The following is a 21,330-nucleotide window of genomic DNA, read 5'->3' on the forward strand; positions in this document are numbered from 1 at the left end:
GAGCATCGGGATCACGGAGCCTGCGCTCTCGCGGCCTGGTCCAGAGCCCGCCCCACCCCAAGGTGCCTGAGCCCCTGCGGGGACCGGTGTGTCATCGGAGGGCCAGTGCGGGGGAAGGGCGGGGGGTGGCCCTTGGGAGCCGGGCCGACGGCTGTGCCTCCATTTACTCAGCTCCGACGTCCCAAGGGTGGGCGTGGCCTCCCACAGGCGGGGGGCGGGGCGAGGCGCGGTACCTCAGGTGGGCGTGGCCTCCCACAGGCTGGGGGGGGGGCGAGGCGCGGTACCTCAGGTAGCTGACGCCCACCAGGCTGCTGCCGTTCACCTCCAGGATGCGGTCTCCCAGCGACAGCCGCCCGTCGGACGCTGCGGGGCTGCCCGGGAGCAGGGTCTGGATGTAGAGCCCTGGGGCGCCCAGGGGTGTGTGCTGGGGGAGAAGCGGAAGCCTCAGAGCTCCGTGGGCCCCTCGCACACAGGGGTCTCCAGGCAGGGCCACCTCCGCCCCTCCCCCGGTGGGGCTCCCTGTATGGTCATCAGTGTGTCTTCAAGGACAGCGCTGGACACCATCAGAGTCCCCGCAGGCCCAGGACAGACGCCATGAGGCCTGAGGGTGCAGGCGGCGGAAGCAGCTGCTGAGACGCCCCCACCAGCCCCTGGTCCCCAGGGCCATGGGCCTCTGCCCACCGCCTGCCTGTGACCACCCCAGCTGTGGGCCCGTCTCTGGGAAAGAAGAGGAGCCTGGGGGCCTGCAGGAAGTGGTGGGGCAGCTCACTCACCATCCCGTCGACCAGGCCCATGCCCAGCCCGGAGGGGCCTCGGTCTAGCTCCACCACGAACATGTAGCAGAAGTCGTCCGTGCTGGAGCTGTGGCTGGAGGGGGCTGGAGGGGGCTCGGCTGCCGGGGCCGCACAGTCTCCTGGGCGGGCGAGAAAAATGCAGCGAGGTTAGGTAAGGTCAGGGGCCGGCGGCTCAGTCCTCTGTCCAGACTCTGCCCCGGGGTCCTGCGCCTGCCCAGGAGTCCGGACCCAGGGACATCCTGGCTTAGCTACTCCAAAGAGACACGTGCTCACAGAGGTCCAGAAAGATGCCCGTCTGGCCAGAAGGGAAAAGCCAGACCTGGACCACCATCAGGGTGACGGGGGTCAGGCCACCCTGTGCTGCCCCGGGACACCGGCCCCTCTCAGAGGCCGGGTGCTTCCGGAAGGTTGAGAAGGGGGCTCTGCTTTCCCTCCCCTGCCCTCTCCCACCGCACTTCTCAGCGGTGACCCCACGTCTGTCCCTCCGGAGCTGGGGCTCTTTTCAGCTGGGCCTTGCTGCTCCCCACGCTGAGGGTCCTGCGCCCTCTCTCTCCCCACGAGGTCAGTTGTGGAGCCCTGCCGGGGCACCGCCCAGGTCGCTGAGAGGTGTCCTGCCTCAGGCCCAGCTCGGTTCCAGTGACCCCTGCCCTCAGGGCACCCTCTAAGCTTGGCGCGAGCACTGAGGACTCACCAGGGGCCGGGCGGGGCTGGGGGATGCTTGCCCTTCGTTGCCCTCCAGCCCGGCCAGCCCAGTGTCCACACGCCCAGGGCTCCAGCTCCCCCGCCCCGCCCCCCCACCAATCCCGATGGCCTCGCATCGGCTCTGGGGCTCAACACACGTCATGGGGCCATCCTTCCTCTCCCCCGGGCAGAGTGACTCCCCGAGTCCCCAGCTGCCCGGGCCTGAGCCACGCGGTGCCCTCCCCAGCTGCCCCAGGAGCCTGTCCTGTGTCCAGGGCAACAGGCGTTCTGACAGCCCGGGCCAGACGCGACACCAGGGCCCCGCAGGGGAAGGACCCCAAGGCAGTTGCCCAGGAGCCAGCAGGGCCAGGACTGGGGTGCGGGCCTGGCTCGGGGCTCACCTTGTGGGGCTGCGCACCCCGGGCCGCTCGGCCCGTTCCTCCTCCCTTCCAGAAGCACTTCCCCACAGGCACTGCTGGCTTCCGGCCAGTCGGGGACAGCGGGTTCCAGGCTGAGTGGGGTGCCGGGAGGCGTGAGCAGGCACGAGGGGTCCCCGTGTGGGTCCCCGGCCTGGGCCCCCCCACGGCTCACGCGGCCTGGCGGCCTTCCCAGAGGGCCCTGTGCCTGGGGGTCCCCCGCGGAAGGAGGCGTGCGCTCCAAGCCGGCCTCACGGGCTCCCCTGCCAGGGTCCCTGGAAGCCAGGGGGCGGCTCTGGTCCTCAGGGTGGCCCTCGGGGCTGGTGTGTTGCGGGCCCTGGGGGAGGGGGAAAGAACTCAGCACCAGGAAGCCCGATGTGCTGGGAGGACAGAGGGGCCCCCCAAGCCTCCGCGGCCTCGGGAGCCCCCCGCTCCTGCGTCCACCCCGGTACCTGGAGACACTCTGGCCGCGCGGGCCTGCCGCCGGGGCTGGGCTTGCTCCGCAGGCTCCACAGGAAGTGGCGGATGTAGAGGAGGTGCTGGTGGAGGCTGTCGTCCAGGCAGTCGGCCTCCAGATCCACCTGGAAGCCCTCGCTCGGCAAAACGATGGGTGGGGGGTTTTCATAGGACTCCAGGATGTCCTCTGCAGGGGCGAGGGCGGCGTGACCCCCCGGCCAGGAGGCAGCTGCCCGGCCACCCCCGCCTGACGCCATGGGACCCCGGGGACACGGGAGGGGCCGCGCAAGCCCATACGGCGCTCTCACGCCTCCTGAGTCCCAGCGAGCACCCAGGATGAAGCCCCGGCGCCACCATTCGGCACTTGGGCCCCACGCCACGACCCCTGCCTGCGGCCCCTGGCTCCCCCGGGCCCACCGCACACCCCAGCCTGGAGCCCAGCTCACCCGGCCCAGACACCAGCACCCCAGGCCACCACCTGCTCCTGCCGGGCCCCCGCGGCCACGCCGCCTGCACCGCGCACGTGTCACGGGGCTGAGCACAGCCTGCCTAAGTGCTGGCCTCCGCACGAGGACACACGCGCCTTCCAGACGGAGGGAAGACGGCAGCCCCTGCCTTGCTCCCGGTGCCCAGCACAGAGCCCCCTCCCTCCCTCCGCGGAAGGCCTTGGACGTGAACCAGTAAACGGGGCGGGGGACGGCGCCCAGGGCCCAAGCCCCAGGTGACCAGGTGTCGGAAGCCCTACTTCTATCTGGGTCTTCCCCCGTCCTTTACTTTCCGTTTTTGCTTGTGTTATAGTGTACATACTGCTAATGAGGAGATACAAAACTCATAAAAATACACACACACGTATGTACGTCTGTCTCCACACGTAATACACCCAGGGCAAGATGGCTCGACACCGTTTCCCGACAGGTTGTGCCGTGGCAGCTGGTGTGGAGACCCTGCTCTCCTCCTGGTGGCCGTGCACCCAGCGAGGCCCCATGAGGGGCAGCGGGGACCTCTGATCTGAGCCGAGAGCCTGGGGGCAAAGGCGAGCCTCCGCCCTGGGCCGTCTTCCTCCTCGGGTGTCCTGCCCTGTCCCCCCACCTGGGGACCCAGGGACCTGGGGGTCAAGGAGCCCCCGGGCCACACCCGAGTTCTGAGCTCCAGCCGGAGGAGAGGCCTCACCTGACTTGAAGGCTGCGGGGCTGTCCTGGGCACCTGGCTCCCAGGCGCTCATGGGGCCCATGGCCGAGGCCAGCTGGTACTGGGTCAGCAGGCGGTGCAGCTGCGCGGGGCTCAGGGCAGGGAACGCGGCCCGCAGGTTCGCCCAGCTCATCTGCTGACGAGAAGGAGCTCCTGGTCAAAGGCCGGGGACCCAGCCCGCCCCCCAGGGAGGGCCTGCCTTCTGGGAGCTCCGGCGGCAGGGCCCAGGGCTCCCTGCGCCAGCACCCGCTCCGCCCTGGGGCGTCCGTGCGGGACAGCGAGGTCAGCGAGGCCGAGGTCAAGGCCGGTGCAGAGGGCAGCTCACCCCATGCCTGTGGGCGTCCAGGGCGAGAGCCGGGTCAGGTGGCGGGGGGGGGGGGGGGCGTTCCCCGGAGAGGCCAGCAGGCACCGCGCCGAGTGCCCTGCCCACCGAACAAGCCCTGTCACACCACCTCGGGGGGCTAAGAAACGGGGCGAGACCACTGGGAGGTTAGGGGGCCGTGAAATAGGACCCCCGCCTCGTACCGTGTGAAGGGAGTCAAGCAGGTCAAAGACCTGCACGAAGGCACGACGGTAGCATTAGGTGCCGCACGAGACTGCGGGGGCAGCCGGGGGCAGGGAAGGCGCCCTGGCAGAAGACAAACGGCAGGTCGCTGAGTTACCGTCTCCGTCCGTCTTGCTTCCTGGAACCCCGTCCTTCTGCTCTCGAGGAGCTTCCCAGGGAGGCCTGTGCTAGGGGGACGCTGGGGGCCTGGCGTGGGAGAGCGTCCTCAGGCCACTGTCCCCGCCATCAGGCATCAGGACTCCAGGCTCGAGCTGGCCTCGGAGGGAATATGGGAGGCAGCTCCTGCATTCGCTCCTGAGAAGTCGGAAACCATCCTGACCGCTGACCTCCAGACCCGAGCTGCTCTCCTTCTTCTCTGGAAGCTCAGCGGCGTCTCTGCAAGCCTGTGAGCGCGTCTTGGTGCAGGTCTGTTTCAGCCACTGTGCTTTTCACCCACCGGCTGCACCTGCAGTCCGGACACTCGGGTCGAGCGGGCTGGGCAACTGTCGGTTTGTCTTCACTCCCTGTCGGCCCTGCCGTCTCTGGCCTCACGCTGCTTGGATGCGGGGCCTCACTTGACCGGTCCCTTAATTTCCTTCTTTCTTCCTTCTTCTCTGTTTCGCCCACGTTTGATTTTACTGCCCACATCAAGAGGCCTGGGCGGTGGTTGTCGAGTATCGACACTGAAGGGACAGACAACATCCTAAGCTACGTGGGGAAGCGGGGAGAGCGGCCTCTTCCTGACACCTCCACCCCAAACACATGACAGCACAGGACGGCCTCGTCTGCCCGGAGGTGGTTTTGACTTTCGTCCTAGAAGCCACGCTTCGCCACGCCTGTGCTTCTCCGAGGCTGGCGTCGGCGGGCGCCCCGACGGCGCTGAGCCGTCCCCCAGCAGGTGCGAGCGCCTCTTCCACCTTGCTGGCTCTGCTTCCGGGCGATCTCCCGGACTTTATCTTCCAGCTCTGCTACTGAACTCTGCATCTCTGCTGTCGTAGTTGTAACTTCCAAGAATTCTTTTTGTTCTCTTATTTATAGCATCCTGTTATGTAATGGTTACTGTATCTTCCCTTATCTTTAAGACGATACAAATGTTTTTTTTTTTTTTTTTTTTTTTCCTCTGTACGCGGGCCTCTCCTCACAGGCTCCGGACGCGCAGGCTCAGCGGCCATGGCTCACGGGCCCAGCTGCTCCGCGGCATGTGGGATCTTCCCGGACCAGGGCATGAACGCGCGTCCCCTGCATCGGCAGGCGGACTCTCAACCGCTGCGCCACCAGGGAAGCCCTACAAATGGTTTTTAAGTAAGTTTCTCCTCCCTGAACAGTCCGTTTTGAGGGTGGCAAACTATGGCCTGAGGCCTCTTTGCCTCACTCCCTGCCTCTCTCTCCCTCTCCTGGCTGGTTGGCTGTGGAGGCCCAGTGTCAGCATCCTCCGTCCTGCCCTGGGCTGTCGCTGACCGCCAGCCCTGCCAAGTTGGCCGCGCCCTGCTTGGAGGGCGCAGGCCCGGGCCTGGTGGTCGAGAGTGCGGGGCTCCAGCAATGGGGGCTCTGCCACCGGGGTGCTCCCTCCTTCAGGGTGAGATCCCGTGTCCCAACCTGGAGACCCTCGGTCTTAAATGCTCTAGAAATAGACCCCAGTCTTCTGCCAGAGGACGGAGCGGGCAGCTCCCAGCTGTGCAGGGAGAGGCGCAGCTGAGCAGCTAGTGCACCGCTGCTCCTTCCTTGCCGTGCATTTTGTACTGAAGTACAAACACCACAGAAACCACAGAAAACCACGCAAACCTGAAGCACCCAGCTTGGTAACTCAGCGGGCCCCAATGCGTTTGGCACCAGGGACCGGTTTCGTGGAAGACAATTTTTCCACGGACTGGGCGCCAGTGGGGGATGGTGTGGGGATGATTCAAGCGCATTACATCTATTGTGCACTTTATTTCTATTATTATTACACTGTAATGTGTCATGAAATAATTATACAATTCACCACAATGCAGACTCAGTGGGAGCCCTGAGCTAATTGTCACTTGCCGCTCACTGACAGGGTTTTGATATGAGTCTGCAAGTAACTGACTTATTATGCTCTCTGGACAGTCAAACCTCTGTGCTAAGGATCTGCACTTGCGGCCCCTCCCCAGCGCCAGCGTCACCACCTGGGATCACCAGGCATTAGATTCTCGGAAGGAGCGTGCCACCTAGATCCCTCGCACATGCGGTTCACAGTAGGGGTCGCGCTCCTGTGAGAACCTGACGCCGCCGCTGGTCCGACAGGAGGCGGAGCTCAGGCGGTGACGCGAGCCATGGGGAGCGGCTGTACATACAGCTGGAGCTTCACCCGCTCACCCACCGCTCACCTCCTGCTGGGCGGCCCGGTTCCTATCAGGCCACGGACTGGTACTGGTCCGTGGCCTGGGGGTCGCGGACCCCTGTGGTAACTTCGCCAGGGCACACGCCTGTGTGCCAGGCCCAGGGCAAGAGCAGTGTGCACAGCAGCGCCCCAGGGGGGACCCCATCTCGTCTTCCCCTCTGCAGGCGGATGCTCTGCCCAAGTCTGAGCTCCACACAGTGGCTCGCGGCTGCCCGTGGTGGCCGTGGCTGTGGACGCCGTCACTGCCATGTGGGGCTTCCTGGCTGCGCTCACGTCAGCTGGGACTTCACGGGGGTGGACGGGGCAGCCGGTCCCCTACGCGGTTCAAACACGGAGCAGCTCCCCAGGGCGTGGGAAGCGGAGTCCATGGGGCCGCCCTGCAAACACGCTGGCCATCCCCCGGGTGGGTTCCATGTCACTGCCCGGCAGGAAAGGGCCTGGGTAGCTTGGTCTCGCTGATTACCTGTGACGACCATGTCGCACAGCAGGTGAGGGAGGCAGGTGAGCTGGTGTCTGTTTCCTGCTGCTATTCTAACAAATGACCATGAAGGTGGCAGTGAGATCACCGTGAGCGCAGTCTTACAGTTCTGGGGGTCGGACGTCCAGCACAGGTCGCACAGGTTAGAATCAGGAGTTGCAGGGCTGTGCTCCTTCTGGCGGCTCCAGGGCAGGATCCGTTTGCCTGTGGTTGTAGGACTGAGGTCCCGTTCCTGTGCTGGCCTCCAGCCGAGGGCCATTCCCAGCTCCTGGAGGCTGCTGTACCCTTGCCCCGTGGCCCCGTCCTCCACCTTCAGAGCCAGCCCTTTCCTGTCTCTCTGACCCACTCTTCTGCTTCCCTCTTTCTTCTTTTGTTCAAGTATAGTTGATTTGCAACGTTCTGTTAGTTACTGGTCTACGGCAAAGTGATTATATATATATACGATCCTGCTTCGGATTCCTTTCCATTATGGTTTATCACGGGATATTGAGTATAGTTCCCTGTGCTGTGCAGTAGAACCTTGCTGTTTACCTGTTTTAGGTATAGTAGTTTGTATCTGTTAATCCCAAATTCCTAATTTATCTCTCCCCCCGCCCGCTTTCCCCTCTGGTAACCATAAGTTTGTTTTCTATGCCTGTGAGTCTGTTTCTGTTCTGTAAATAAATTCATTTGTATCATATTTTTAGATTTCACACAGAAGTCATATCATATGGTATTTGTCTTTCTCCTTCTCCTTCTGACTGACTTCGCTTAGTATGACAATCTCTAGGTCCATCCATGTTGCTGCAAATGGCATTATTTCATTCTTTTATATGGCTGAGTAGTACTCCATCGCATACGTGTACCGCATCTCCTTAAGCCAGTTGTCTGTTGATGGACATTTAGGTGGCTTCCGTGTCTTGGCTATTGAAAATAGTGCTGCTATGAACACTGCGGTGCACATGTCTTTTCGAATTAGAGTTTTCTCTGGATATGTGCCCAGGAGTGGGATTGCTGGGTCATATGGTAGCTCTATCTTTAGTTTTTGGAGGAACCTCCATACCGTTCTCCATAGTGGCTGCACAGTTTACATCCCCACCAACAGTGCAAGAGGCTCCCTTCTGTCCACGCCCTCTCCAGCATTTGTTATTTGTAGGCTTTTGAATGATGGCCATTCCAACCGGTGTGAGGTGATACCTCACTGTAGTTTCAACTTGCATTTCTCTGATAACCAGCAATGCTGAGCGTCTTTTCATGTGCCTTTTGGTCATCTGTATATCTTCTTTGGAGAAATGTCTGTTTAGGTTTTTGCCCATTTTTTTATTGTGTTGTTTTTTGATATCGAGCTGTATGAGTTGTTTGTAGATTTTGGAAGTTAAGCCCTTGTTGGTCTCATCGTTTGCAAATATTTTCCCAGTTTTAAGGACTCGTGTGCTTAGACAGGGCCACCAGGTGCCCCAGGGTGACCTCCCCACATCAGCAGGGCCCCCTGTGGCCACAGCTGCAGGTCAGAGACTAGACACAGACATCCTGGGGCCGTTATCCCGCCTGCAGGTGGGAACAGCTGTGGACTAAGCCACTGCAAGCCCACTGAGCCCCTCCTGGTCTGCAAGCTGGCGACCGTGCAGGGTGCCGCCCCATCCTCGCTGCGCCCGCTGCCCCCACCCTCCATACCCCTCCCACCTGCACGAGCTGGGCACTGGGCGTGGCCAGCAGGCTGAGTGTGCAGGAAAGCTTCCGGAAGAAGCGCTCTCCAGCCTCGCCAAAGCCGGCATTCCGTGTCCACTCCAGGAGCTGCTGCAGGCGGGCACAGGCCTGGACGCCTCTGGGCCAGTGGAAGCAACTCAGAGAGGGCCCTGGGAACGGAGGGAGGGAACGAGGGTGATGCCGGGCAGCCCTCGCAGGGCAGGCATGCTGCCCGCCACCCCCCACCCCGAGGGAGCCAGGCCCGGCTGGGCCCTAGTCCTGTCCTCCTCCCGCGCCCCCCCCCCCCCACCAGGCCTCTGGACAGTCGGAAGACCTTACGTCAGTTTCTAAGACAACTACCTGCTTCCAGACCCCTCTCTGGGCATGGGTGGGTGGGTATGGAGGTGGGAGGTGAAGGTGGCAGGGCAGGGAGGGGCAGTGACAGCCACGCGACCCCAAGTGCAGAGGGCCGTGGTCCAGGCTTCGCACGTGCTGTGGGCTGGCCCCACTCTCCCTGCCCCGCACCCCAGCACTGCCTCGGCCCTGAGCGCTGGGCAGGGCGATGGAGGAGATCTGGGTGGCAGTGAGGCAGGGTCAAAGGCCACGTCACTTCCCTGAGCCTGCTGCCTCCTCGCTCACAGGGGCCCCAGGCCACGCAGGGATAAAATAAACCAGGAAAGGCCGGCGGGGCCCTGTGCAGACACGGACGGGCGGCTCCCGCTCCCACGGGGACAGGCTCTGCAGCACGTCCTCCCCCCGCGGCACCCGCCCAGACCCCATGGAGCGGGACAGCTCAGCCCGCTGGTCTCCGGAAGGACACGCTCAGTGGCCCTGCGGGCTGTCCGCCCCGGACCCTCACCCTTGTCCAGGAGCTGGTTGAAGAGCAGCGTGCCGGAGAAGAAGAAGAGGTAGGCCAGCACCTGGGCGGCGATCTCGGGGTGCACCTGCAGCGGCCGCAGGAGGTCCAGGGTGGCCTGGTAGATGGACACGACGCGGTGCAGCTCCTCGGGCAGCTGAGGGGCCGAGCACCAGCTCTCGCGGCACTCCAGCTGGAAGGGGGGGCACTCCAGCAGGGCCGGGAGGCACACGTACAGGGACTGGGGGCGAGAGGAAAACACCGGCTGCTGTGGGCAGGGGCCCCGGGCCCGACCCATCCCGCTCACGCCTCGGCCAGACCACGTGTGTCAGCGACCCACGTGTGAGCGCCGGGCTCAGCCAGCAGGAGCCGCGGCGGGGAGGGGGGTCGGTAAAGCTCCCAGCGAAGGCACAGATGACACGGGCTGCAGGGGCTCCGGCAAAGGGGCCGGACGGCACCCAGAGGACCCTGAGGGCAGGGGGCTTCGCCCTCTTCTTATTTTATCAGAAGGGTTTTACTGGACGGAGTGGGGGCGGCAGAGCCCCAGGGTCCCCCGCTCGGCTCTGAGTCCCGCGACATCGCTGCACGGCTGCCCCCACCAGCGTTAGGGACGGCGCGGGCAGGGGAGCCAGGGCCACGGCAGCCGGAACCACCACACGGCTGTCCCGCCGTCCGAGCCGCCTCCCCAGAGCAGCCGGCCTCGTCTCTCTCGCTCGCTGGCCCCGCCTGGGGCAGAGGACTCGCTCGACGAGAGCAACAGCAGGTGAGGGGGCCAGGGCCCGAGGCCGGGGTCCGGGCGGGCAGAGGCGGCCAGGCCGGCACCCAGGTCCCCCGGGAGAACGCGCACGCAGAGGCCGTACCTTGGAGACGTAGTACACGCACTGCTGGAAGGCGTACAGGATGACCTCCTCCAGCACGGCCATGGCCTCCTCACTGGCCGTGAGCGTGCAGGAGAACAGGGACTCCTTCGAGCCTGCGGGGGAACGTGGCGCTGTCACTGCAGGGCAGGGGAGGGGGGACTCGGGCACGAACCTTCTGGAACTGCCGCGAGTTCAAACCCCCACCCGACGCCTCCTGAGGGCTCCGCCCAGCACCTCCTCTTGGGTTTGGAAAACGTGACAAACCAAAGCCACGGGGCCCCCGGGACCCGGCTGAGGTGGCCAGGACCCCAGGCCCCGAGCTTCCAAGCCCACGGGCACCAACTCGATACCAAGCGCAGCAGATGCTCGCACGCTAGCAGCTTCCGGATACGGGTCGGGACCAAGTGCCCAGCGCTGGCAGATCCTGGCCCGCAGGTCACTCCTCACTCGGGAGACAGGTCGAAGGACACCTGGCCAGAGGTCCTAAGGAGGCCGACACGACACTTTCCCGAGAAGCCCAGATGGCCCTCGTGCCCCGTTCTCCCCCACTAGCGCCCCCCAGGGAAGACACTGCCGTGTCTCAGGCACAGAGCGGAAACCCTGGGCGCTCAGCACCTCGGGGGACGGGCCTCCCAGGCTGGGCAGCGGCCAGGGGGCTGCAGCTGCGGCTGGGACTGGGGGGTGTGAGCGACGCCAGCTGACTCCCTCCCCCGGGTGGGGCTCCTGTACGGCCAAGAGGCCAGGCTGGCCACGGGGTCCCCAAGACCAGGGGCCCAACAGGGAGGGGCCATCCCGAGGGGCCTTCCCGAAGTCGGGAGGCATGAGGTGCCTGGTGCCAGCGGCCCCAGTGGCACTTGGGGAGGGACCGGACGGGATGCCCGCCTCCGTCCTCCGCTCGCTCGGCCCCTCGCTTCTCCTGACGAGGACGGAAGGCCGGCGGCAAGGCTTTCCTGCGCTGCCCGTCCCGTGCGGCCTCTTGCTTAATGCACAGAGGGGGCCCCACGTCTGGGAACCTTCTTTCAGGGAGGGAGGGAGGCCGGGAATCGCCCTGAGTGCTAAGCTGGGCCTCCCAGGAGCACAGGGACGGGGCCGCCCGGCTACTGGGCCAACGGAAACGGTGTGCGCGTCCGTCAGAGACGCGCCCTGCAGACGCCAGCATGGCCCATCGAGGGCTCGGGGCTCCCTGAGCCTCCAGGGCTCACACCCCAGAACCCTCCCGACCAGGAAGCCGGAGGCCTGCGGGGCCTCCCCAGGGCCCTTCCCGGAGCCCAGCAGGGTCTGGCTGCTCCCTGCAGCCCCCCTGGGCTTTGGGGGAGAAGCCAATCGGGTGACTGCAGGGGCCGCAGGCTCTGACGGCACCAGCTTGTCTGAGAAGGAGACCTACGTCCCTCACGTGGGCCCGGGGGCTCTGGAGAGAGGGAGGAGAGAACGGACAGAGGGAGGAGGCTGGGGGTCCACAGAGCACAACCCCGGGCGGCTCCCAGCAGACGCCGCAGAAACACCCTGAAACCCTCCTAGCCGCGGCGCGGGCTCTGCTGGGGTTTCCGACTCAGCTGACGCCCGCACGCGCCTGTCAGAGGACCCGGGCCTCGTCCCCCCTCCCTCCCGAGGCCCCGGGGCTGAGGACTGCCCCCTGGGACCCCACAGTCCGCAGGCGCTGAGGCAGAGCCTCAAAGCCTTACAGGAGAACTTTAAATGAATTAAATAAACGTCCCCCCTGATGGGCTAATCTTTTATCTTCCCCTGTGAACGGGCTTCCTGGATAAGAGCTTCAGACAGAAAAGGTTGTTTGGGGAAGAAAAAGCTCTTTTTCCAGTTTTCAGGACATGACACATCTCTGTTTTTAGAATTCTTCCCACAGATATTTCCTGCTGAAGGTCAGGAGGCCAAACACGCCAACTCTGACCTTCCCTTCGCCCCCTGGTTGACGGTTTTTTCCTCTGAGTTCTCCGGAGCCTGCACCGCCCCGGACGTTGTTTCCGGGACGCTCAGGTCCTGCTGTGGCTTCCCCAGCCCTTGTGGTCCCCGGGGCGGGCAGAGGTGGGACCCCAGCCGTCCACGTGCTCACTCTCCCAACGTCAACTGGGCTACACGACATCTGGGCCTTGGACCAAGAATATCTTCCTAACAGCAGAGCCCCCCAGCAGCTCTTTTCATGAAAATCAGCCTGACCCAGGGTCCCTGTGAAGGATACGCTAACCCCAGGCCTGCAGCCTCTCAACACAGCGTCTGAAATATGTCCAGACAAGGAGGGGCACCGGCGGGACTCGCCTGTGAGCACTGTGCCCGAAGTCGGGGTGACGGGGTGCCGTCTCCCGACGTGTGCCGGCCTCCTGGCTTCCGCACGGAAGGACCAGCCAGAGGCCGGGTGCTCACCGGCCGACGCCACGTGCACAACAGTCCCCTCCACTCAGAGCCCGCTGAGCGCTGCGGCCTCAGTCCTGGGGGGCTGGAGGCCACCCCCCCAAAGGAGCTCAGCAGGGTCTGGGGAGAGAGGTGACAGGAAGCCTCTGCAGGCGCTGGATTCCGGCAGCACCAGGCACGGGGTGGGCCTGGGCCGCTGCGCAGAGCGAGGCGCGCGGGCGACGGAGACTCGGGAGGTGTGGTCCTCGCGTCACGTGCGGGGCAAAGGTGGGTGACAGTCTGTGTCCAACCCAGGCCCGGTGGACAGACAGCAGCTGCCCCATCCTGGGGGTCTACTGGATGGTGTTCACAATGTCCGCCCAAGGGGGACAAGGGAGGGAGCGACAGGCCAGCGGGCCTGCAACGAATGACCGACCACTGGGGCACGGAGGAGACACTGCTTCTGCCACATATCCACGGAGGCCCTGGGAGCCCAAGACAGTCCCCACTGCCCCTTCCCTGGGAAGTCGGGGGGAGAAAAGACTCAGAAACCACAACTGACGAGAGGAAGGTAGGCGGACCCCGTCTCCCCGGGCCTGGCCGGGACGCCCCAGGGCCTCGGCCCCGCCATCCCGTCTCCGAAGCCGGTGGCCAACTGAGCGCAGAGTGGGACAGCCCGCCCCTGGGCAGACCAGCCCCCTCGCCGGAGGCCGCCACGAGCCCCTCCCCTAGGAACCTAGCCGGTCGGCATCAGGGGAACCAGCAGGGGCCAGGGCCTCAGGCCGACTGTGAGCCTGTGTCCCGGGAGACACGGCCGCGCCCGTCCTGCTGAGCGGCCTCCCCACCGCTCCCCGAGGCAGGCAGGCCCCCGGCTCTGTCCTCGCGGGGCAGAGCGAGGCCGCACGGGACGAAACCAAGCCCCTGGTCCCCGGCTGCCACACCCGGTCTTGCTGCATGCAGCCCCGCTGCTCCGTCCCGGCTCAGTGCCAGGACGCGCTGCGGCCCCATCAGACACATGCCAGCTGACATCTCACACCCCCTCAGGGCCTGGCCGAATACCACCTTCTCCACGAAGCCCTCCTAGACCGCCCCAGTCAGAGTCACTCTCTCACTGAGCGTTTTCAGCGCTTTACACTGCGTTGCATCAGCTCTAGGAGGCACGTTTTCCTACGTTTTAGTCTCTGAAGTCAACACGTGTCGCACAGTCTCGTAACTCTCACGAGCAACGCGCCTCCTTTCTGAGACTGCGGTGCGTTCTGGAGGGGCTGGCGGCCAAGGGCTGACAGAATGCAGTGAGTGACCTGTGTCTCCCGGGCCTCCCCCAGTGGGGCTGCGTGAAATGACGGGGACAGAGAACGCCGACGCGTCACAGACGAGAGGCACCGGGTTATAGCCCGACCGGCAGGTCACCTCACTCTTTGGGGACGCCCCCGACACACACCCGTCTCTGCTCTGGGGGCCACCTCTCCCCTGCTCACCACCTGGGAGCAGCAGCGCGGCCATACCTGTGACATCCAGGTCCTCCTCCAGGCTCTGCATGTAGAGTGGGCACTTCTGCTGGATAAAGTACAGAAGCTCAACCGAGTTGGACATCCAGAAGAGGATGTGCTGCAGGTCCGGAACCAGGCCCGCCATGGTGAAGCTGGCCGTGGAGAGGGGCTCCTGGCTGCCAAGACAGAGACCAAGAGTCACGCCGAACCCGCCGCTCTCTGTGCGTGAGAACGGCGGACGCTCAAAACACCCACCGCGATCTGTCAGCCTGCCAGCGTCAGGCCGGGAACTGGATTCAGATCCATAACCTGTGTGAGGCACATCGCCTACAAACCCTCACAGGAAGGACCGCCCGAGGCCACGCTGGAAAAGGACTCTGGTAAACGGCTTCTTTTCACATCTTCTCTTTGAGAATCAGAGAACAGAGCAGCTGTGACCGTTCGGACGAGCAACAGGAATTGCCCTTTGTACTCGAGAGCAAGAGAGACGAGGGCAGGTGTCTTAAGTGAGGAACGTAACTAACAGAGGAAGCAAGCAGAGGCGCATCTCTTGGGGCGGTGATCAGACAAGCGCAGCTAAGTGCCGCCGCGTCCCGGCAGGAGGCGGAAGAGCGCGGCTAAGTGCCGCCGCGTCCCGGCAGGAGGCGGAAGAGCGCGGCTAAGTGCCGCCGCGTCCCGGCAGGAGGCGGAAGAGCGCGGCTAAGTGCCGCCGCGTCCCGGCAGGGGGCGGCAGGGGGCGGAATAGGGCGGCTAAGTGCCGCCGCGTCCCGGCAGGGGGCGGAAGACGACGGCTAAGGCAGCGCCAGGAGGCAGGGATCGCGGGCGCTACCGGAAAACTCAAGAGATACCGTTAGGAAACCCACAAACGACCCCACTCACGGGGGCTGCCTGGCCGTGTCTGGGGCCGGGCGGCGGGCAGAGAAGAGGGGCGGGAGGGGCTCCCAGGCGGCGGCACAGAGCTAGGTCCTTCCCGGCCCTCCAACCCCATCCCACCCTGGGGGACGGCCGTCTGGGGTAGAGGGCCCGTGGCACTCCCTTTCCAGGGAACACTGGGCACGTGGGGGGCCGCCTGCCTCCCTCGATGGGAGCCTGCGAGGTCAGCTCCGCCCATCTCAAGCCCCTCCTCCCGCGTCTCCCGGGCCCCAGCCACCAGCATGCAGGACCTGGTGTCCGAGTCGCCTGCAATGTGACAGAAGCACCACGCTGTCCTCACCAGCCTCCTGGGGAGGCCGTGGGGCGGGTGCGGCGAGCAGAGCTCCGGGCGATTCCTCCCTCTAAATGCCAGTCGGTGTCTCGCCCGCACGGTTCCTCATCCCGGCAGCAAGCCCGTCGGTGGGCCGTGCATTCTGAGAGCATCCTCACACCGGAGGGTCCCTGACCACACCTGCCAGGTGCTCTGACAGGTGAGCAGAGATCCATTGACAAGCAAATCAAACCACCCAGAGGTAACTGGGTCTGGGGGTGACGCTGGGCTGTGCCTCTTACTGGCGGATTCCGGGGGGCAAGGCGGGCGTCTGCGGGCATCGTGCGAGGACGGCACTGTCCCTAGGCTCTTCATCCTGCCTGGAGGGCTTGCCGGCGCCCGGAGCAGCTCAGGGACTCCGGCTGTTGCAGTGACCGTCGTGCCGGGGGTCCTGGCGATCAGGCCCACGGGAAAAACCGAGGGGCCATGTCAGCGGCAGGGTTGGTGCGGAAGTGTCGGGCGGGCTGCAGCCTCGGCCTCCTCCGCGCCCCACGGGCCTCGGGCTCCCTTCCCCACGTTCTCCTTGTGCCTGCACTTTGCTGCTCTCTCTGACGTAACTTCACTTTTGTCCACAGACAGCATGACCCCCCTCTGTCCTGCTCCTGGGGAGGGACAGGCTTCAGGCGCGTCGCCTTGTTTCCACTGCTTATCTTGCTCCTCTCGTCCGTTCTCCTCGCTGGTTGAATTACACACACACGTGCATGCACGAAGAGCTTTATGTCGTCAAAAAAGGATGAATCTGCTCGTCAGAGCCTAGCTCCATTTTGTTTTCAACATTTATTGCCCTTCTCCATTCCGCCCAGAACTCAACGGGACAGACAGGCAGGCCTGCACGGAGAAACAGTCCACCAGCTACTGCCAAGTAGAGCTTTGGTGTCGGGTCCCAGCGAGGTCAGCGCTGAGGACGCGCCACCGGCCAGCCCTGCCGTACCGTGGGGCACAAACAAGGCGCAGCGGCCTGGCCCACCCGTCCGGGCAAGCACCAAGTAGGCACGACGATTTCAGGGACATGACACCAAAGGCGCAGGCAATAAAAACACAAATAGACAAGCGGCGTTACGTCAAATGAAAAGGCTTCTGTGCAGCAAAGGAAACCATTAACGGAATAAGAAGGCAACCCACGGAATGGGAGAAAACATTTGCAAACCACATATCAGATAAGGGGTGAATTTCCCAATACACGTAAGGAATTCCTACAACTCAAAAGCAAAAACAAAACAAAACAAAACAAAACAAACCACTAATAACCCTATTAAAAATGCACTGAAGACTTGACTAGATATGTCTCCAAAGTAGACAGCCAGCCAGAGGAGCATGAAAAGGTTCTCAACATACATAATCATCAGGGAAATGCAAGTCAAAACTCAAGCAGCTGCCACCCCATGCCTGTCATGGTTTCATAAAAAAGACCAGAGTCAACAAGTATTGGTGACGATGTGGAAAAATCAGAACCCTTGTGCACTGCTGGCAGGAATGCAAACTGGTGCAGCCACTGTGTAAAACAGTATGGAGGTTCCTCAAAAAGCTGTAAGTAGAACTACCTTATGATCCAGCAATTCCACTTCTTGGTGTTTATCCAAAAGAATTGAAATCAGGATCTCCAAGAAATATTAGCACCCTGGTGTTCACTGCAGCACTACTCATAATATCCGAGACGTGGAATCAAACGCAAGGTCTACTGACGAATGAATGAATAAAGAAAATCTGGTTTATAACACAATGGAACATTATCCATTAAATAAAGAAGGAGGGCTTCCCTGGTGGCGCAGTGGTTGACAGTCCGCCTGCCGATGCAGGGCACACGGGTTCGTGCCCCGGTCCGGGAGGATCCCACACGCCACGGAGCGGCTGGGCCCGTGAGCCGTGGCCGCTGAGCCTGCGCGTCCGGAGCCTGTGCTCCGCAATGGGAGAGGCCACAACAGAGAGAGGCCCGCGTACCGCAAAAAAAAATAAAAAATAAAGAAGGAAATCCTGCAATATGCAACAACACGGATGAACCCTGAAGACATGATGCTCAGTGAAATAAGCCAATCACAGAAGGACACGTACTGTGTGACTCCACTTACATGAGGGACCCAAAACAGTCAAACTCACAGAATCAGCGAGCAGAGGGGCGGTTACCAGGGGTGGGGGCAGGAGGGCAGACAAGAGAAACTGCTCATCAATGAGCATGAAGTCTCAATTACGCAGGATGAGCGAGTTCTAGAGACCTGCTGTACAACAGTGCACCTACAGTTAACAATACTGTACTGCACACTTAAAAGTTTAAGAGCATAGCTTTCATGTTAAATGTTCTCACCACAGTAAAATAAATAAAAATAAACCAAATCAAATCTCAATATAAATTTAGAAAGAAATATAAATTTAAAAAGAAATCATCTGGGGGACTTCCCTGGTGGTCCAGCGGTTAAGACTGCGCTTCCACGGCAGGGGGCGCGGATTCGATCCCTGGTCGGGGAACTGATCCCTCATGACGCATGATGCGGCCAAAACATTTTTTAAAATAAAAATAAAGATCATCTGGGACACCTGTACAAGAGAAATTATTGCTCTTCTATATTAATTAGTATTAATAATATATTATTGATTACTGAAAATAAAATTTAAAACATTTTTGTTAGTAAATATAAAAATGAAAAAATTTCAAAAAACTTTCTAAACAATTCATGAGTCAAAGAAGAAATTAAAACAGAAATTATGCAAGGATAAGGAAATAATAAAGAGGTAAATGGAATAGAAATCAAAGAAAAGGTAAACAGAAACAACAAAACTGGTTCTTTTAAACAGATGATAACAGACAAATGCCTGGGAAGATATATCAAAGGGGGTGGGGAGAGAAAAAATAGGAACACAACAGGAATTAAATAAGGCGATATCACTACAAATATATTAGAGATGAAAGAAGTCCTACAAGAATATAATGAACCATTTTATTCCAATAACTTTGAAAACACAGGCAATAGATAATTTCCTAGGAAAGCAAAACTTACCAAAATCAACACAAGAAGAAACAGAAAACTATAACAAACCATAAGCATTAAAGAAATGGAATCAGCAAACACAGGCGCCGCCCAGACGCTTTTCTGGGCCGCTTCCAGGAAACCTCCGCGGCCCAGAGTCCTCACCCTCCGACAAATCGACTCAGAGAACTGAAAGCAGAGAAGGCTGCCCAATTCATTTCTGAGAACCTTGCCATTAAAATCAGACAAGGACAATACAAAACAATAAATGAATTCACAGGCCAATTCTACTTATGAATTCAGATGGGAAAATCCTGAAGTATCAACAAACCGCATCTCGCCTTGCTGATGACAAAATCAATAGTTATGAGAGGTTCGATCCCGGGAATCCAATCACGGTTCAGAAAACCTCCTGATGTAGGACCCACACTCAGATTCAAGGGGAAAATGTGTGACGATCACAGACGCGGAAAAAGCATTCAGGAAGAGTCAACGGCCACTTACAATTTTAAAAGCAGCACACAAGAAAGACCTGAAGCTAATGGGGCAAAACGTGAATCATGTGAAATTCAGGTGTGGGTTCGGGGTAACTGATACGCTCTGTACTCTCCTGTATTTTGAAAGTGATTCATAATTTTTTTAAAAAAAGCATTCGCTGGGATGGAGCCAGGGCTGTTTTTAGGCCCTAATGACACAAGGAGCTGCTGAAGGAGGGGCTGTTTCCTCTTGTCTAAGGGCCAAGGCCCCAGCAGACAGGCACCAGTGGGAGGATGCGCTGGAAGGCGAGGGCAGGGTTCTCCTGAGGACTCCTCCCTCCAGGCCCGCCTCACCCTGGGGACCGGACCGAGCCGCGGGTGAGGCCGCCACACCTGTCACGGGGTGAGGCTGGCTCCCTCGTGGACTTCCCCTCCCGTTCGGAACCTGAAGGATGCAGGGCTTCTCCGAGCTGCCTGGGCCTCAGCTGGTCTCTCCATGCCGGGCCAGCTGTAGGCTGTCTTCCGTGGGGCCCCCCGCCCGGGGCCTGGCCTGTAACAGCACCCCGCTACCCACTACCCTCGAGCAGGGCGGCAGCCAACAGAGCACATTCGTGAGCGACAGGGATTCTGCTCCACTCAGCCCGGCGGGAGCTTCGCTGCTCAGACCCCGGCTTCCCGTCTCTGAGCCTCTAGTTCCCGGCTTCAGAAGGAGGGGATAATGATGCTTCTTCCCGACTCCCTTGCAGCAGAGGTCCCCAGTCCCCCCCGCAGCCCCGGGCCGCACAGCAGGAGGTGAGCAGCGGGCGAGTGAGCGAAGCTTCATCTGCCGCTCCCCGTCGCTCTCATCACCACCTGAACCATCTCCCACTCCCCGCCCCGTCCCTGGAGAAACTGTCTGCCACGAAACCAGTCCCTGGTGCCAAAAAGATTGGGGACCGCTGGCTTACAGGACCACGGGCGGACGGTACCCCACAAGCACGGACAGCAACCATGTGCTTTATAAACGGAGTATCTTCTTCACGTGTCATCCTCACATGAACAGAAATGAGGCAAACCCCGTGGACCGCAGCATGACTTAAGGCCCCGCGAGCCCTTCGTCCACGACGGGCAGCGACCACAGGCAACCTCTGCTCGGGCTGTCACCACATGTGCGTGTTCCTTCAAGGGGACAGACAGCTGTGGCCTTCAAGCCTTCACCGTGGCTAAGGGTCCGCAGCACAAACACAGGTGCCGCCGCCACCTTCTGCGAAGGCGGTTCTCGGTGGTGTCCGCTCAAGGGCAGGCGGGGGGGGGGGTCCCAGGATACGCACGTCTTTACCGTTAATGCCAAATGGTTTCCTCAAGTCCCCCCAGCGGTGCGTAAAAGTAGAACCCGTACTTTCTATGAAAACCGACGTTGGACAGCGGAGACCCCCTGCCCCACCTCTACACTGGGAGGCGTCCACTTCCCCAAAGCAGCAGGTTCGCATTAACACAGCAATTACGGGAGGGCGAGGAGAAGGCTTCCCGGAGGGTCGTGCCCACTCGTCTCACAGATGCTCTGGAGAGACCTCCCCGACACAGAGCTGCCCAGGGTGGTGACCACAAGACATGGAAACGGCCACCCTGAGACAGAAAGACACAGAGCTGACCCCAGAGGTTGCAGGGTGAGGGCTGCTGGGACTTGGCTCCTGGGGAACCAGTGGCCTGCTGGGCGGGTACGAAGACGGGGCCGTACTTACAGGTGTGCCTGCTTCTCGGCGAGTTCTTTGGTTTTCTCCTACAATTATAAAGGGAAAAAAAGCAAAGATGAGACAAGCAGGACACCACTGACACAGGCTCCCATCTACATGAAACACGGCATCACTGCTCCGGGCATCGCTCCAAGCTACACTGGGAAGACTGTTTTCCATTTGGTCTGACCTCCTGGCATCCCGTTACTGCGTACGAACCACGCGATTCCTACAAGGGCACCGTTTCACAGCCATCTCTCTTACGTAACAGCCGGCCACTTAGGGAGCAGTAAAGATGGGTCAAACGTATGACAAATGTCAGAACGAATGTTCTAGCAACACTCTTACGGTCAAGCTTCACAGATGCACTTTTAAAAGTCAGCCCCAGTAACGCGGAGCAGGTGCACGTGGGCCTGAGTACACACAAGTATGTTTAAACGTCCCCATAGGGACTCAGGTCTAGCCAACATTTTCTGTCCCCTTTAATCAAGAACTCATTCTTGCTTTAGTGCCGTTATCCGGCTTAGCGTGGTCCTAACCGCGACTTCCTCACACGTTCTCTTAGAGGCTCACATCGGCCTGAGTTGACGAGACACGTGAGCACAGGGGGACGCAGAGGAGGCTGCCGATGCCCAAGAAACAGACAAATGAAGCTCAAGGCTCTAGACAGACTTCTCACCCCAGAGGGGAAGCCGTACGGGGGACACCCGGGCCCGGGGGTGAGGGGGTCCCACCTCCACGAGCCTGTTTCCAAGCCTGCACGGGGGCAGGGGAGGGGGTTCGCAGGGCTGATCCCATGTGCATGG

General features: G+C 61.2%; 1 protein-coding gene across 14 annotated transcripts in view; it reads right to left on the reverse strand.

Moving 5' to 3' along the window:
- Positions 1-21,330, reverse strand: part of LOC115847107 (monocyte to macrophage differentiation factor 2) — a 126,098-nt gene that overhangs the window by 522 nt on the left and 104,246 nt on the right. For all 14 annotated transcript variants that reach the window (XM_060285659.1, XM_060285670.1, XM_060285663.1 and 11 more), the window contains 10 exons: positions 20,534-20,571; positions 14,149-14,309; positions 10,301-10,413; positions 9,444-9,681; positions 8,582-8,754; positions 3,518-3,668; positions 2,344-2,534; positions 1,877-2,228; positions 774-913; positions 285-424 (listed from right to left, as the gene is read on the reverse strand). In XM_060285659.1, the coding sequence (XP_060141642.1) occupies positions 285-424; positions 774-913; positions 1,877-2,228; positions 2,344-2,534; positions 3,518-3,668; positions 8,582-8,754; positions 9,444-9,681; positions 10,301-10,413; positions 14,149-14,309; positions 20,534-20,571 (1,697 nt within the window). The remainder of the gene's footprint in view (positions 1-284; positions 425-773; positions 914-1,876; positions 2,229-2,343; positions 2,535-3,517; positions 3,669-8,581; positions 8,755-9,443; positions 9,682-10,300; positions 10,414-14,148; positions 14,310-20,533; positions 20,572-21,330) is intronic.

The sequence above is a fragment of the Globicephala melas genome, chromosome 15 (genome assembly GCF_963455315.2).
Source record: "Globicephala melas chromosome 15, mGloMel1.2, whole genome shotgun sequence".
In the NCBI taxonomy this organism is placed as follows: domain Eukaryota; kingdom Metazoa; phylum Chordata; class Mammalia; order Artiodactyla; family Delphinidae; genus Globicephala; species Globicephala melas.